Source organism: Lampris incognitus, chromosome 3 (genome assembly GCF_029633865.1).
Source record: "Lampris incognitus isolate fLamInc1 chromosome 3, fLamInc1.hap2, whole genome shotgun sequence".
NCBI lineage: Eukaryota > Metazoa > Chordata > Actinopteri > Lampriformes > Lampridae > Lampris > Lampris incognitus.
The window spans coordinates 90,460,864-90,478,853 of NC_079213.1; the positions used below are offsets into that span (position 1 = coordinate 90,460,864).

Genomic DNA, 17,990 nt, shown 5'->3' on the forward strand with positions numbered 1-17,990 from the left:
AGGAACATTTGCCACCTCTTTTTTTCTTCCCCAATATTGAATCATGTAACATTACCTGTAAAAATGGTCATCTGGTGTCAAAGTTCACCATCCGATATGTTTGTTCTCACAACTCGGGTTATACAGTTAGAGTTAGCTTTATTTTTGGTGTTCAACCCAAAAATCTTGAGAAGCCGTTTCAGATGACTTCATGCTGCTGGTTGACGACAGGGCTGCAAACACAGAAAACAGAGTTCAGTGTTTTCTTTTTTTGTGTGGCTTTTTTTCCTCTCTTTTTCTTCCCAATTATACTTGCCCAATTACCATACTCTTCTGAGCTGTCCCGGTTGCTGCTCCACTCCCTCTGCCGATCCAGGGAGGGCTGCAGACTACCACATGCCTCCTCCGCTACATGTGGAGTCGCTAGCCACTTCTTTTCACCTGACAGTGAGGAGTTTCGCCAGGGGGACGAAGCACTTGGGAGGAGCACGCTATTCCCCCCACCCATCCCCGAACAGGCGCCATGCCCGACCAGGAGACGTACCCACATCCGGCTTCCCTGTAGGGACGCTCGACCAAGCCGGAGGTAACATGGGGATTCAGACCGGTTATCCCCATGTTGGTAGGCAACGGAATAGACCGCTACGCTACCCGGATACCCGAGTTCAGTGTTACGTTCATTTTTTAACCTGCAACAAGTAAGGTCTTTGAAATATAAGATTGTAATTTACATTCATACCTTTACCTATTGGTTTTAGAAATGTGGCTGAAAATTTATAAAGTTATAATTACAACAAAGACATGGTATGAATGATTGTTTTCATCATAATTAGAATTATTGGGTTACAGTCTAAATTTGAATCCCTCTCGGACTACCCATACTAACAATGCTCGCACAACTGTAAGACATTTTGGGGAAAATTTGCCCACAAAATTGCCAATGTTATTTATGTTAACTCAGTGAATAATAGAACAACTGGATTTATGAATTATTAATTTAGTATCTCAAATGGATGTTGGTGCAAGAATTCAGAAAAGCCTGCAGTACAGTCATCTCTTTACAGTATACAGTCCATCTGAACACATGTACCTGTCGGTAGCTGCTTTTTTTCTGCATTTATGGAAATGCCAATCAGGCCGTCAGCAAATAGCCTAACTGAAAGGTCTGTTTAAATGTCATATCTCAGAAACGGTGTTTCATTTTCAACCTGGTCGTGCATCTGGTTTGGTTCCACACACACTTCTATTATTGTAACATAACAAAAACACAGGAAAAAGAGTGTTCTCGACTCAAACTAGACACACATGTTTAAAAATATAGTCTCTTTTAAGTGTAGATACAACACACATCTATCCCACCAGGCTTATCATAGGTCACACTCAACGTGTGTTAGATTTCCTTCAATGGTACCATCATTAGGAAAATAATAATAGGATAATAATGCGTGGTCAAACATAGCACACTGCTCTTATCACATACGGATAGAGACTATAGCTGCAGGCTTTCAGTAGTGTCAATACAATGTCACCAAACATGTCATGTCAAGCTACAACCTTCTGCAGGCAAAACTGCCCCCCCCACACACACACACACAATACACTCGGACACAACTGCTGCCAACGGTGCATAGTTTTCAAATGGGGGAACAGTTATTTAACCAGGGGAAAAGTTGTACATGACTTTAAACATGTTTCAAACTGGCATGACAAAGTAATGACGTAACTCAGCATGGCTGAACAGCTCTCACCAGGGGAGCTCTGCCCATGTCCTTGTGGCTCTCAGACCAGGGTGAGAGGTTACCTAACCTGGAATGAGAATAATGTTGTACAGTGTGATCGTGTGAGCTCAAACCTGTCCAATCCGATGACTTACTACCACTTTCTTCACCAGCCGCTGTACGGTCATTTGATGTATTTATGAACACGTATAGTTTTGTTTTGTTTGAGGGTTTCTTCTGTTTTCTGTTTTCTGTTTTTTTCTCATCTTTGCATTAAATAAAAAGCAAGCATGGCCTCGGCGTATGTGTTTCATTGTTTACAGCAAATCTTTACAGTGAACTCGGGCAGTGTCAGATGCTTAAATAACCTATGTGTTTAATAGCAGGAAAAATTAAATGTATAGTCTACTGTTTACTGTACCAATGTACTGGTATTGTACATTAGTATATAGTATTAGCACAGTATGGTGCCAATGGAATAATACTGTACATTAGCATTAGTACTGTAATAATGTACCAATTACAAATAATATTAGTACTATTAGTACTAATATATGATTATTAATTATCAATAGTTAATAATAATTATTAATATAGCAATATAGGCATGCAGAAATTCGGAATATAATACTTTATGGCTTTATACATTATCGGTATCTCCTGGTTTTTGTTTTTTTAATCTGCGCACTTCTTCCCCAGGTTATGGATGACAGCTGACCTTAATAGTCGCCCCGTTTAAAGTTGATAAACCGGGCCAGAGAGCTTTGAGGCTCCTGTCTAGATTTGCGACACTTGGGCACTCTCGCACATGCGCACTTGATTCAGCACAGTAGCGCTTGACAAACGTTGGGTTCAGGTTGGGTCGAGGTTAGGTTAAAATTCCCACGAGTTTCACGAGTCTAGTAACGTAGACACGACCCGGTTTGAGCCGTGGGTGTGAGCGCAGTGTGTTGTCACATTCCGTATCCGCTAAAGAACATGTATCCCCGTTACCCGTGGCGTCGCAGTGACGCGTATGCGTTCACTTAAAGGAGTGGCTGTAATGTCACTTATGGTTGAATGCCACTGAAATAAGAGACCCGTAGGTTATTAGTTTTTTTTTCTTAATGTTTTTTTAGATCAACACAATTTTACAAACGGTATCATATTGAGAAGACTTTTTTTTTACTTACAATTCGTCTGCTTTCAGTATGCTGCTTTGCTTGTAAAATCACGTTGATAATATAAAAAAGGGGTAATAGTAACAAATGAAAATAAAAATGGAGGTAAAGGAATATGTTTCCTACGACGCCTCGGAGGAGACATTCTTCTGGGGTACAAAATGTGGCACCACATGGCGCATCTTCGCCACAGCTGATTGGCGGTTTGCGGCTTTGCTCACTTGGCAACCGGGCGTTGTGTACAAGAAGTACTACGGCAGAAGGGACCTCTGCAGAAAACAAGGCGCGATTACCACCTAATATCAACGGATCGCCAGGGTTATATGTCGAGAAAGGGTTTGGTTTCAGACCGCAAGCAGACTGGCCTCAATGCAGGACGTGTGCCATCGGTGAGATTTTACAGGTGAGAGAGAGAGCGAGAGAGAGAGCGAGAGAGAGGGAGAGAGACAGAGACAGAGACAGACAGAGAGAGTTGGCTGGCTGGCTGGCTTAATTTTGGATGGCGCGCCTGCTGGCGGTTGAGTCAATGCTAGCCCTTTACGTATTTGGCCCATTCTGCGCGTTTTCTTGTTCGTTTCGCTTCCAAATTTCTGAAAAATGACTTACGCTTGGCGAGATCGCTGCCATCTATCGTGGCCCATACTGTGTGCTGCGTTCTCTCTGGCGGCCCACCGGACGCGTGTCTGTGCGCAGTATGGTGTCATGCCGGTCAACATAAACATTTTAGCTAAAGGGAGAAGACGGTGAGTCTTGTCAGGTTAACAAAGCCCTCCATGTCGCCCTTGTATTCTTTGTTGAACACGTAACCTGTGTGTTTGTAACAGGTGAGAATTGGGCGGTGTCACTGATGCATCTTACATGCACTATGTCTGTGCTGGCTGTGCACTCTTCAATGCTCTTCCAATGCACTCTCCATCCCTGTGCACCTTGCCCTTGTGACATGTGTATAATGCATAGTAAATGCATGTCTGCAGCCGCTTGCATGACTTTGCAGAATCGACGAGCTGTTGAACATAGATTTGGATAGAGGTCTCCATAAACTAAATGTTTTTTTTAACACTCATGTTGGTGCAAAAGTGTGAGCGTACAGTATGTCTCACATGTCACTTTTTGTATCCATATGCATATTTTGACATTCTCCCACACACGTCTTCCTGCGTTAGTGTCAGTGCATAGTTTCTTATTTGTTGTTTTGGTGTACCACCTCTATCAAATGCCGTTTGTCAAAGGAGACGCTTCAGAAATGTAGATATTCAGATCCAACACTTTATTGCTGTACCTATGCCTGTGAGTCCATTTGTCTTCATTGTGGTGTAAAGGCCATAAAAAGCGCACAACTGCATCAAAAGCATTTAATGGAAATATTGTAAAAAGGACCCTTTGAAACATACGTGGCTGAACTGCTTGGTTCTGGATTCATTTCAATAATTTAAAAAAAATACTCTCCTTGGTTTTTCTGGTTTGGCTTGAAATTTGTGACTTGTCTAGCTTGAAACAGAGACATGTGACGGCCTTGAACAAACATATCAGGACATCGACACCACAACGTTCTACATCAGTTTAGGAAATATATCATTATTCCTTTGGAAAACAAAGCAATATGTTTTAAGTTTGTGCTATCAATCATTTGTTGATGTGTTCTGTATCCTCCTGATTGTCTAAAGCTGCCACCAGTGACCCGACCCCCCTTCGTCACCATGACAGCAGAGGAGACCATCAACATCAAGGAGGCAGAGGTGATCAAGTTGATATTGGACTTCCTCAACTCCAGGAAGCTGCACATCAGCATGCTGGCCCTGGAGAGGGAGAGCGGCATCATCAATGGACTGTACTCTGATGACATGCTCTTCCTCAGGTATGTGGGTCACAGCCGTTTTGATGAGCCAGGCATGGAAGAAGGGAGTCAGGAATATTAATGAAATCAACGATAACTTTATTTGTCAATGACTTACTGAAGTGCAATGACGCCCATCACAGTAAGCACAAACTACATAACAACAACGAGACAAGGTTGCTCAGGAAAATATCATGGAGAAAGCAAAGACTTACCACTTAAGGCCTACCCTAACATGAACCCTGGTTAGAGTAAGGGTTGTGTGTGTGTGTGTGTGTGTGTGTGTGTGTGTGTGTGTAAGCAAGTAGTCACTTGTTACGAGTGACGTGCCCCCATTTTGGAACAGTAACTACAAAAGGCAAGACTGCAATAACCTCCCATCTTCCTCTGATCTTTTTTCTTACTGGTTTTGTAATATTGTCCTAAAACCTAACCACTACACTAAAATTTGCAGTTTCCTTAGTTGTTTCCACGTATTTATGTTACAGTCTCATTTTTGTTGGTACTCATCCAAAGTAGTAGTAGTAGTAGTAGTAGTAGTGGTAGTAGTGGTAGTAGTAGTAGTAGTAGTAGTAGTAGTAGTGGTAGTAGTAGTAGTAGTAGCGGTAGCAGTAGTGGTGGTGGTATTAGTAGTAGTAATATTAGTAGTGGTAGTAGTAGTGGTGGTGGTATCAGTAGTAGTAATATTAGTAGTGGTAGTAGCAGTAGTAGTAGCAGTAGTAGTGGTATCAGTAGTATAGTAGTAGTTGTAGTAGTTGTAGTAGTTGTAGTGGTAGTAGTGGTAGCAGTAGTAGTAGTGATATCAGTAGTACTAGTAGTAGTAGTAGTAGTAGTGGTAATAGTGGTAGTAGTAGTAGTAGAAGCAGTATTATTATTAGTATTAGTAGTATTAGTAGTAGTAGTAGTCGTAGCAAAAGCTGTATTATTATTATTAGTAGTAGTAGTAGTAGTAGTAGTATTTTTATTCAGTCATCATACACAGTCCAATAAGAATAAACAGTCAACAGTCTATGTATGGAGTAGTGACTGAAAAGGCCTAGGCAGAAGCATAATTACTGCTTGTATATATGGGGTGCCAAATGTAAAAATTAGGTTAGGTTAATATTTACCTCACCCCATATATCTACTACTACTACTACTACTAGTTTCGGCTGCTCCCGTTAGGGGTCGCCACAGCGGATCATCCATTTCCATTTCTTCCTGTCTTCTGCATCTTCCTCTGTCACACCAGCCACCTGCACGTCTTCCCTCACCACATCCATAAACCTCCTCTTTGGCCTTCCTCTTCTCCTCTTCCCTGGCAGGTCCATATTCAGCATCACCCAATATATATATATATATATATATATATATATATATATATATATGTGTGTGTGTGTGTGTGTGTGTGTGTGTGTGTGTGTGTGTGTGTGTGTGTGTGTGTGTGTGTGTGTGTGCATCCAATATATATAGTATATGCCTATCCTATATTCTTATCAATTTAAGCTACCCTCCAGAAATAAAGAATTATTATAAAATAGAACTTATTCACACTTGTAACCCTCACAAATAGCTTTATAAACCATTCTTTTGAAAACCGAAAGCCAGTTACACATTCTTAAACTTATATTGGCATTGTTCCACAATTCAACCCCGACAATAGAAATACATCTCCTTTTAATCCCTTTTAAAGCTTTTTGTATGATAAACTTACAAACACCGCTCAAATCACATTTGTACTCCCGCATTGAAAAAAAAAGGGTTGTACGCAGTCTGGGAGTGACTTTGCTTTAGCTCTGAACATTATTTGCATTATTTTATGATATACCAAATCATGAAGTTTCATAGCACAGGACTTGTTAAACATGGGATTATTGTGATCAGAGTAGCCAGCCTTATTAATAGTACGTATGGCTCATTTTCATAGTAAGACTATTTAATTTATAGATGTTTTAAAGGTCGACCCCTACAATTCCACCCTGAAAGATATGTATGGAAGTATAAGTGAGCAATAAATTATATACAAGGCCTTATAATTTAATACGTCCCGAGATTTATATAGGACTGCTATTAACTTTGAAAAATTTCCTTTAATATCGTCAATATGTTGTTTCCATGTTAATTTACAATAAATCACAACCCTTAGGAATTTTGTCTCAAAAACTCTTTCAACTTCAACATCACAGATTTTTAATTCGATATCCCCATCAATTTCCTTTCAATTTCCAAAAATCATAAATTCAGTTTTCTAAATATTAAGAGACGGGCATCCGAGTGGCATGGCGGTCTATTCCGTTGCCTACCAACAGGGGGATCGCTGGTTTGAATCCCTGTGTTACCTCCAGCTTGGTCAGGCGTCCCTACAGACACAATTGGTCGTGTCTGTAGGTGGGAAGCCAGATGTGGGTATGTGTCCTGGTCGCTGCACTAGCGCCTCCTCTGGTCAGTCGTAGCGCCTGTTTAGGGGGGAGGGGGAACCGGGGAGGGGGAATAGCGTGATCCTCCCACACGCTAAGCCCCCCTGGCGAAACTCCTCACTGTCAAGTGAAAAGAAGTGGCTGGCACCTCCTCATGTATTAGAGGAGGCATGTGGTAGTCCGCAGCCCTCCCTGGATCGGCAGAGGGGGTGGAGCAGTGGCCGGGACAGCTCAGAAAATAGGGTAATTGGCCAAGTACAACTGGGGGCGGGGGGGGGGGAATCCAGCGAAACTCCTCACTGTCAGGTGAAAAGAAGCAGCTGGCGACTCCACATTGAAGGAGGCATGTGGTAGTCTGCAGCCCTCCCCAGATCGGCAGAGGGGGTGGCGCATTGACCAGGACAGCTCGGAGGAGTTGGGTAATTGGCAGGATACAATTGGGGAGAAAAAGGGGCGAAAATAAAATAAAATTGAGAGACAATTAACATTAAACCAACTTTTGAGAATTTTCAGCTCCCTTTCAATCGCATACAAAAGTCCCTTTAAATTTTTCTCAGAGCAAAATAAACTTGTATCATCTGCAAAAATGACAAATTTTAACGACTCAGTAATATTGCAATCCTTTCTCAACCAGCATTAAACACAAACACATTCTGTGACAGCACTATATCACCAAATACTCTGCACTTATGCTAAAAAGAGGACTGATATTTGTCATTGATTTGTTCTGTGGGCAGCACGGAGGCCTGGTGGTTAGCTCTGTTGCCTCACAGCAAGAAGGTCCTGGGTTTGAACCCCAGGCCATCCCAGGTCCTTTCTGTTTGGCATTTGTATGTTCTCCCCGTGTCTGTGTGGGTTTCCTCTGGGTGCTCCAGTTTCCCCCCACCATCAAAAAGACATGCATGTTGGCATTAATACTCCAGTCTGTGTCCCTGAGAAAGGCAATGGAAAGCAGAACTAGAGTTGATCCCCAGGCACTGCAGCTGCCCACCGCTCCTAGCTACACAGTTGCTCACTGTTTCCAGTGTGTATTGGGATGGGTTAAATGCAGAGGATGAATTTCCCTATGGGGATTAATAAAGTACATCTTATCTTATCTTATCTTATCTTATCTTATCTTATCTTATCTTATCTTATCTTATCTTATCTTATCTTATCTTATCTTATCTTATCTTATCTTTGCTCTCGACAGGCAGCTTATTCTAGATGGCCAATGGGAGGAGGTAATGCAGTTCATACAGCCTTTGGAAGGAATGGACAAGTTTGACAAGAAAAGGTAAGAGCCATGGAAGGGGATATGTCTGATAATGCAACGTTTCTTGTTCCACTTACTCACATCATACAACATGAAGTAATTTCATTTCTGACCTTTACACCTTCACTATCAATTTAGAATTTCAGGTAGAGGCCATATTAATAAAGAAAATTGTGCTGTGGGTACAATTTCCATCAATTCAATATGCTGGTAAGGTATGATGAAGGGGAAACCTTTACCAAAATACAATGTAATGATTTACATCTTTTCAATCCTTTTGAGATGTATACAATTTTGTATATAGTGATGACATAATATTAGTAGTAGAAGAAGTAGTAGTAGTTTATCTATGATGTAATTACGCCTACATCCTACTTTTTGGTGATGTTTATGCTAGGTTGTATTGGCCAGTAAAGGGGCCGTGTGCTTTGGGAGCTAATTTAGGTCAAGTTCTACTGTAACTGCGGTGTTCATATCAGTGTCCATCATATAAGGGTCAACTGTTTCTGTGTCTTACATGTATATGTTTATGTTCAGTTATCCATTGTAAGCAATGGTAATGCAATATAATTTAAAAAGATTTCATCTCAATGGGCTGTAAGTGTTAAACAAAGTCTGAAATTTCAGAAATATAAAAACTATGTTTACTTAAGCTTATCCTTTGTGACTGGCATATTTAATCTACTCTAGGACTATATATAAATCAAGAGCACGTATGTATTTGCTCATTTTGAAAGGTTACTGCATGGTACATAGGATTTTTTTTTTGACAGTGAGGAAGGTGCTGACTCAACAGCAACTCTTATTTCATTTTGAATGGATTTAGTGTGGTTTGACAGCAAAACAATCACCAGAATCCCCACAGGTGACTAAGTTAAACAAGACCACCATCTTTAGGACTGCAACTTTAACAACCAATTAAACCAGACAGCAACTTTAACAACTGATTAAACCAGACACACACTATTCACTGCCCTTAGACTGATGCAGTTCATTAAATGAATTACATAATATTGTGATGTGTGTGTCCAGGTTCCGTTACATTATCCTGAAGCAGAAGTTTCTGGAAGCCCTGTGTGTAAATAATGCCATGTCTGCAGCTGAGGACCCCCATAATGTATGTACCTTAAAATCTGATGTTATGGAAGTATGCATTTGTATTTGCATGTATGTGTCTGGAATTAGAGAAGTATTGATAAGAAATGGACGGCACGGTGGTGCAATGGTTGGTACGGTCGCCTCACAGCAAGAAGGTCCTGGGTTTGAGCCCCGAGGTAATCCAACCTTGGGGGCCATCCTGGGTCATCCTCTGTGTGGAATTTGCATGTTCTCCCCGTGTCTGCTTGGGTTTCCTCTGGGTGCTTCGGTTTCCTCCCGCAGTCCAAAGACATGTAGGTCAGGTGAATCGGCCGTTCTAAATTGTCCCTAGGTGTGTGTGTGTGTGTGTGTGTGTGTGTGTGTGTGTGTGTGTGTGTGTGTGTGTGTGTGTGTGTGTGTGTGTGTGTGTGTGTGTGTGTGTGTGTGTTTGTGTTTGTGGGCCCTGTGATGGCCTGGCGGCCTGTCCAGGATGTCTCCCCGCCTGCCGCCCAATGACTGCTGGGATAGGTTCCAGCATCCCCGTGACCCTGAGTAGGATAAGCGGTTTGGATAATGGATGAATGATAAGAAATGCTCTTTCCATTCATAATTTCCCTACAGGGATCAATAAAGTATCTCAAAATCCAAAATCAAAAAAATCTTCCGCTATCAAATACTTATTGTTATATTACATATGTCCCAACCCCTCCAGTGTTGACACTAACACATAACACTTCAGCATGGAAAATAGCTTCATCATTTCATGCCATGAAATAAACAAATAAATCTCATTGGCAGTTTATTTTTTCCAAACTGATGACACTCTTCTTCTTCTCCACCACCACCCACAGCTTGAGCTGACCATGCAGGCAGCAGTTAAGGTTCTCCACAGTCTGGAGGCGTATTGCCCAGCCAAGGAGGACTACAGCAAACTGTGTCTTCTCCTCACCCTTCCACGCCTCACCCACCATGCCGAGTTTAAAGACTGGAATGCCAGCACGGCACGCGTCCAATGCTTCGAGGAGTGCTGTGCCATGGTGGCCGAGTTCATCCCTGCTGACAGGAAGCTGAGTGAGGCAGGCTTTCGAGCTAGTGGTAACCGGCTCTTCCAGCTGCTTATCAAAGGGATCCTCTACGAGTGCTGCGTTGAGTTTTGTCAGGTAGTGCACTCTTGCAAAAAAAATAACAAGAGCTCTGCAGAGACTTAAATGGATTTTAATTTTTCAACCACATGGGAGCACCGAAGGGTTCCCTAAGGAAGTCCTTCATAAAGGGTTCACAAACTCTTACAGCTGCAATCCGTAGTACTTCTCCATTAATAAATCTTTATTTCAGTCACCTGGACCATGGAGTCAGGTTACATAATACTAATTGGCATCTTTGCCATGGTTATAGAAACTCTCCAGTCTCTGTATACATTTGAAAGTTATTGACCGGGTAGGACGAATGCTGGTGCAGCGGCAGACACATATATGTTGGGAACAACTTCAGCAGGAAAGAGGATTGAAACATGATGCCACTTCTCTTTGACAGACAATCAATATAACTGTAGAATAATGTGGCGATGTAGTTTGAAGTTTAGACTTCCTGCATTAGCTCAGGTCCGAGACTGCATTTTTACAAGGGCACAGTCTATTTACTGGTGAGCAGCTGCTACACCTTGCTTGTAGTCCAAGAAAATCACTTGCAACAGGTCTATTTCTCTCAGGTTCCTACACTGATCTTCATTAGAACACTGTTCTACTATGATATTGATTGATTGTCCAACAGAATTGTCACATCATCACATTTCAAATGGATGAAATAGTGCAAAATCTTCAGGATTGCAGTTTGAGCAGTACTTCTATGAACCTTTAGCAGATAATGCAAGGCCTGTTTAAGGACCCATTTGAGATGTTTTGTATAGTTTTAAACTTTCAGGTGCCTCTTGGCTGAGTTCAGCACTTGAAAGACCCCGAATCTGAAGGGTACGATAAGTGGAGTTTTTACTGTACACAGTTTAAAATATTGTGAATTTTAAAACAAGCAGTCAAAAGTCACACCTAGTATCTGAAAACACACAATGTCATAGATTTTAAAAGTAGTTGTTTAGTTGTAAAACCAGCGACAATCTGTTTGGCTGTGTTGTGTAGAGCAAAGCCACTGGTGAGGAGATTACAGAAGGGGAGGAGCTGCTTGGCGTGGATATTCTGTGCGGGAATGGCTGCGACGAACTGGACCTTTCGCTGCTCTCTTGGCTGCAGAACCTCTCCCCGGGCACCTTCTCCTGTGCCTTCCAGCAGAAGACCCTCAACATCCACACTGACCGCCTGGTCAAGCCAAGCAAGGCCAGACACGCTGACCTCCTTACCCCTTTGATCAACCGTCTCTCCCCCTGTCCCTCCTCACCCCTCCGCCAGAGACCACAGTCTGCTGACACCTATATGTCCAGATCTCTCAACCCAGCTCTGGATGGGCTTTCCCATGGCCTAGCGGGTCAGGACAAGAGGGGCATAGATGAAAGTTTGAAGTCAGCACTTAGCCGGAGCCTGGTGGAGAATAACCTTCATCAGCAGGATGATTCACCCGAAAGGTACATTAAAGGCATCAGTACACTTGCTTGCAGAAACAAAATTATCAATTAGCCAGATACAAATATATATTTTTTGCAGATTTGTATTGTTTATTTAAGAAAGTTTGTACGAAGACGTAAGCAAATGCAGTGAACCAGATAGCAAAATGGAGGTGCCTCCCAAAATACTTACAGACCCATGTTTGTGTTTGGCGACGTCGCTGAAGTAGATATACCTTTCCCTTGCAGAGAAAGATTTGTGCGTTCATCTCCTACACAAACTGGACAAAACCTTGTTCATATTCCAACCCCAACAAGGTGCCAATGTCATGCCATAACCATTAAGGACCAGCAAAGAACTGGCAAAGTACTTGCACAAAGTAAAATATTTGATAAAATGCAAGCTGAGATGTGAGTAAATAGCTTTATCAGCTCTCTTGAGCCCCTCTCTTTGAAGCTTGTTCTTCCTAGAGGGGATGAACTGTTCAGAGCTATTGCAATTGAAATCTACTACCATTGTAATTGGAATCTAATGAAATCTAGCATAATCTAATGATGTCATGACATGAGAAATTGTGTATTTTGAAACTTTGGAACAAATTAAGTTAATATGATAAGAATAGTTCATGACAATATCTCACTCCATTATACCATCTCCGGCTTTACCTGGTGGCATAAAAATAAACATACAAAAGTTGCCAATGATGGGAAATTTGTCATGAACGAGACACAATCCACAAGTAATCACATTAAACCACATTAAAAACAAAACTAATTCATATATTTTATTTAGATTTTTTAAAATAAATAATACATCATCTAGTCCTTTCAGAAGCACGGCAATGCTCATGCTTTTTTGTCAGAAAATGTACATTGGTTCAATCCCCTAAAATTGTATAGTGAACCTAAGGATTAGCTGAAATTCTGTCATCTGGATAACCAGGCAAAGGTTTGTGCTCCATCTACTTATTGCCTTTACATATGAGGCAGGCAAAGCTGCGGGCTCTTCCCTCTCAACTCATTTTTCCTTACCTGGCACTGTTCAACACCATCCTCTGTTATGGCGGGAGACTTTCTACCTCTTTACAATAACTTCTCAGTGTAGCAACTGAAAGCTAAGGTTAGAATAATATAAATTTCCATCTTTTTTATTTTAGCTGCTCTTCTTTTTTTTCTTTTTTTTAAAATTTCTCTCCAATTGTATCCAGCCAATTACCCCACTCCTCCGAGCCATCCTGGTCGCTGCTCCACCTCCTCTGCTGAACCGGGGAGGGCTGCAGGCTACCACATGCCTCCTCCGATACATGTGGAGATGCCAGCCACTTCTTTTCACCTGACAGTGAAGAGTTTCACCAGGGGGACATAGCACGTGGGAGGATCACGCTATTCCCCCCAGTCCCCCCCCCCCGAACAGGCACCTCGACCGACCAGAGGAGGCGCTAGTGCAGCGACCAGGACACATACCCACAACCGGCTTCCCACCCACAGACATGGCCAATAGTGTCTGTAGGGGCGCCTGACCAAGCCGGAGGTAATACTGGGACTCGGACCGATAATCCCCGTGTTGGTAGGCAAGGCTACCTGGATGCCCTTTAGCTGCTCTTTCTTTGCCTTCCACTTCTTTGTCGTTTGTAGTTATTATTGGAGTTGCAGAAAAAAATTGTGAGTGATGGCGCTGTGGGTGTGACCCTTGACCTCTCCCCAGCTGGATATTTTTAATGTAGGTGAAGTAGGATCTAAATGCCTAAAATTTCCATGTTGAAATGGAACTTTTATGCAGCATTCTTGTTTACTTTTTCTATAGGAAACAACCACAGGGAGTGGATGGACCCAATACCACGCACATCCCTCTGGCCCATGGGAAGGATGGCGGGCCACCTTGTAGCATAGGAAGGAGTGAGGTGAGAAGGGATGGGTGGGTTGTGTGGTCACCAGAGTCAAAGTCACTAACTATCCTGTCCATCTGTCCGAATGCATCTGTTTGTCAGTCTGTCTCTTTCACTCCATCCATCATTCATCTGGATGCTTTTGTCATCCTGTCTTTCCCCGTGTCTTTTATCATCTTGTCTGCTTGTCTGTATGTCTGTCCGGCAATCCATCTCTGTCTCTTTCTGCTCTCCCAGAGTCATGATTTCAGGTTAAAGACATTCAGAATAGATTGTCCAACTACCCCCCAACCACCAAAACCACCTCCTTCTCATCTCCTCCCCCGTGCTCTTCCAATCCACCATAAATCCTCTCTCAATCCTCTATTGTGCCCATCCAGGGAGTGTAGACCCCTCACCACCCAGCGCTGCTATATCCCCAGTGATGGGGAGGGGGGGTCATGGACAGGGGAGGCACATATTATGGCTTAATGGGTGGTCGAGCCCCGGCTGGCCTGCTCCCTTCATCATCACTCATTTTTATGCAACCTGGGGTCCTATCTAGAAAGTAGTATGACTTAGATTGAATTGTGTGTGTGTGTGTGTGTGTGTGTGTGTGTGTGTGTGTGTGTGAGAGAGAGAGAGAGAGAGAGATCTTTGCTGAGAAAGATAAAAGGAGATGTAGAGCCATTGAATACGATGGGGTCCTTGGAAACTTTTTTATGAGGTTGATGGGGGAAGATGAGCCCTTGGAAGTTGGAAGTGTTGTCAGCGGTGGATTAAGGAGAGAGTTTGTGATGTGATGTTGTGATGCATGCTTGTCAGCTTGTTCGTGTGTGTGTGTGTGTATGCGTGCATGTGTGTTTGAATGTATTTATTACGCTATTATTTATCATTGGTGGCATGGTGGTGCAGTGGTTAGCACTGTCGCCTCACAACAAGAAGGTCCTGGGTTTGAACCTCGGGGTTATCCAACCTTGGGGGTCATCCCAGGTCGTCCTCTGTGTGGAGTTTGCATGTTCTCCCCGTGTCTGCGGTGGGTTTTATCTGGGTTTTATCTGGGTGTTATAGACCACCAAGAGCAAATGCTCAGTACTTAGAAGATATGTTACATGTTGCAGAAAGCTACAGACTGTGATAAAGAGATGTATTTTCTAGGGGATTTTAATAGAGACTGGCTCTCTGCAAAATGTTCATTGAAAAGGAAGCTGAGTGATATTGCAAAGGTGTGTAATTTATTTTTAATATGGACCCCAGGAAGAGCATCTGTTGCCTTGCGTAATGGGGATCTAAATAAACATAAACATAAACACCTCCATCCCCCTTTCCTCTCTCTCTCTCTCTCTCTCTCTCTCTCTCTCTCTCTCTCTCTCTCTCTCTCTCTCTCTCTCTCTCTCTCTCTCTCTCCCCCTTTCCTACCCTTTTCCTCTATGTCTCCATCTCTATCACTCTGTTTCTGTCTGACACACTTTTTTACCTGTCTTTTTACCTGTCAATGCATACAGACAGGTGACAGTATTACCTGTCTGTTTGCATGACAGACAGTTTGGGGAGATTTCTGGATTAACAGGTACACATCACATGACTATACAGGGAATCTATTTCATAGCCAACAAAAGTTTTATCAAAATGCACATTTCGGCCAAAAATAACTCCCACAAAGTGCCTGTTTTCATCTTGGATCACTTTTTGTGCATGTATGTGTGTGCATTTGTTTGCATGGGCTGAGTATATGTGTATGTGTGCATCATATCACCACGTGGACCCAGGCTAATTTAATCCTACAGCAGACCCATTACTACACTATCTGACACTCTTGTTTTTCATGTTGCATTACTAATTGAGAATGTGTGTGTGTGTGTGTGTGTGTGTGGTCCGTCCAGAGGCGTGACTCTGCAGAGCAGGTTCAGGAATACTACCGACAGCGGCTGCGGGTGCAGCAGCACCTGGAGCAGAAGCAGCAGCAGAGGCAACTCTACCAGCAGATGCTGCTGGAGGGAGGGGTTCGACCACAGGACGGCAGTGGGGCCCGCCATAACCTCACCGAGACCTTCCTCAGCAGGTCAGAGCAACAGCCCACCAATGCTTTGATACCCGTGAGCTCATGTACCAGCAGCTGTAGCTGCAGACAGCATGCTCCAAAGAAGGTTCTGGTGTGCTCTGATGCTCCAAAGAGTTTCAGTTGAATGATGCCTCATTTCAATTCAACTGAACCCTGTTTTAGCAGCATGGTGGTGCAGTGGTTAGTGTGGCTGCATCACAGAAAAAAGGTCCTGGGTTCGAGCCCTGGGGTAGTCTAACCTTGGGGATTGTCCCGGGTTGTCCTCTGTGTGGAGTTTGCATGGTCTCCCCGTGTCTGCGTGGGTTTCCTCTAGGTGCTCCGGTTTCTTTACACAGTCCAAAGACATGTAGGTCAGGTGAATCGGCTGTACTAAATTGTTCCTAGGTGTGAGTGAATGTGTGTGTGTGTGTGTGTGTGTGTGTGTGTGTGTGTGTGTGTGTGTGTGTGTGTGTGTCAGCCCTGTGATGGTCTGGCAGCCTATCCAGGGTGTCTCCCCACCTGCTGCCCAATGACTGCTGGGATAGACTCCAGCATCCCCGTGACCCTGAGAGCAGGATAAGCGGTTTGGATTATGGATGGATAGATGGATGACCCGTTTTACTGGCTGATGCTACAAAGTCTTCTTAAACAGTAGTGCACGTTGTTTTCTAATTTCATCCCTGCCCCCCTGAAATAAAAAAATAAATAAAGATGGAAACTTTGAATATCATGATTGTTTCCTTTTGTCATCTGTGTTGGATCCCTGCAGATCTATCCAGAAGTTAGAAGAGATGAACATGAGTATGGACCACCAGGGGGACGAGGTGCTTCCCCGTCTGGGACAACAGTGCAATGGAGGGTTGATGGGAAAGCCAAGCAGCTCCATCACTAGGACCTCCAGTGCTGTCAGCATCCCAGAGCCCGGACCCCGCAGAGACAAGCCAGGTGGGGCCACCTCCAGCAGTAGTTGCAGCAGCATACCGTCTCTCAGCGAGGCCCCTGTTCCTGCCAGCCAGAGGTATAGTAACAGCCTGGTGCCGATTCAACTCACCAAATAGTAATGCTGTAAGATGTGAAAGATGTCCATTCCAAAATAATAGCTTTTGTGTTTAAAAGATTGGTGGGGTGTCTGGGTAGTGTAGCGGTCTATTCCATTGTCTACCAACTTGGGGATCACCAGTTTGAATCCCCGTGTTTCTTCCAGCTTGGTTGGGTGTCCCTACAGACACAATTGGCCGTGTCTGTGAGTGTGAAGCCGGATGTTGGTATGTGTCCTGGTTGCTGCACTAGCGCCTGCTCTGGTCAGTCAGGGTGCCTGTTCAGGGGGGAGGGGGAACTGGGGGGAATAGTGTGACCCTCCCACGTGCTACGGCCCCCTGGTGAAACTCCTCTCTGTCAGGTGAAAAGCAGCGACTGGCAACTCCACATGTATAGGAGGAGGCATGTGGTAGTCTGCAGCCCCCCGCCAGCTCGGAAGAGTGGGTAATTGGACGGGAAAGATTGGGGGGGGAAAAGGGGGGGGTGGTGACTGAAACTGTTGTTCACTTAGGTACTCTAGATATTAACAATAGTTTTAAAGTGTTTACTCATAAAAAGGTAACATCTTAATGGGTGCAATTATTTTTGTTTCATTTTTATATTCTTAAAATTATCATACAATATTTTAGAATTTGGTCCTCCATGTCACCTTTAAGATCCAAAGCTTTTGACATACTCCATCCATTTACTCACCAGTCTTATTATTACGTCAAAGTGCTCATAGAGAAAAAAGGGATTTATGATTTTGCTGTTGCAGAACATTGAGATTTAGACTGATTGAAGGCTGTTTGTCATTGTGTACTTACGGTGTTGTGTATCTGATGATTTTCAGTACCAAGAGGATCAGGGCCACTTATCCCACAGTCCAAGATGACATGCCGATGCGTATCACAACACCAGAGGTACTATAAAACTGCATCAAGATAACCACTGAAGGGCTACCAGAGCTACACAGACCTTAGCCAAATATTATTGTCAAGTATTTCTTCGCATTTATTTTAACCATGTTCCAGCACCAGGTGGTTAGGTTTCATCTGAAATTCAATTCAGTGTGCCTTTGGGTGATTGAAAATGTA

At 43.2% G+C, this 17,990-nt stretch overlaps 1 protein-coding gene across 1 annotated transcript in view; it reads left to right on the plus strand.

Moving 5' to 3' along the window:
- Positions 1-4,554: 4,554 nt before the first annotated feature.
- LOC130110464 (WD repeat-containing protein 47-like) overlaps positions 4,555-17,990 on the plus strand; it is a 45,566-nt gene continuing 32,130 nt past the window's right edge. The window contains exons 1-10 of the mRNA XM_056277572.1: positions 4,555-4,712; positions 8,280-8,363; positions 9,375-9,459; positions 10,271-10,579; positions 11,552-11,991; positions 13,775-13,871; positions 15,719-15,897; positions 16,646-16,894; positions 17,747-17,816; positions 17,928-17,933. Of these exons, the coding sequence (XP_056133547.1) occupies positions 4,555-4,712; positions 8,280-8,363; positions 9,375-9,459; positions 10,271-10,579; positions 11,552-11,991; positions 13,775-13,871; positions 15,719-15,897; positions 16,646-16,894; positions 17,747-17,816; positions 17,928-17,933 (1,677 nt within the window). The remainder of the gene's footprint in view (positions 4,713-8,279; positions 8,364-9,374; positions 9,460-10,270; positions 10,580-11,551; positions 11,992-13,774; positions 13,872-15,718; positions 15,898-16,645; positions 16,895-17,746; positions 17,817-17,927; positions 17,934-17,990) is intronic.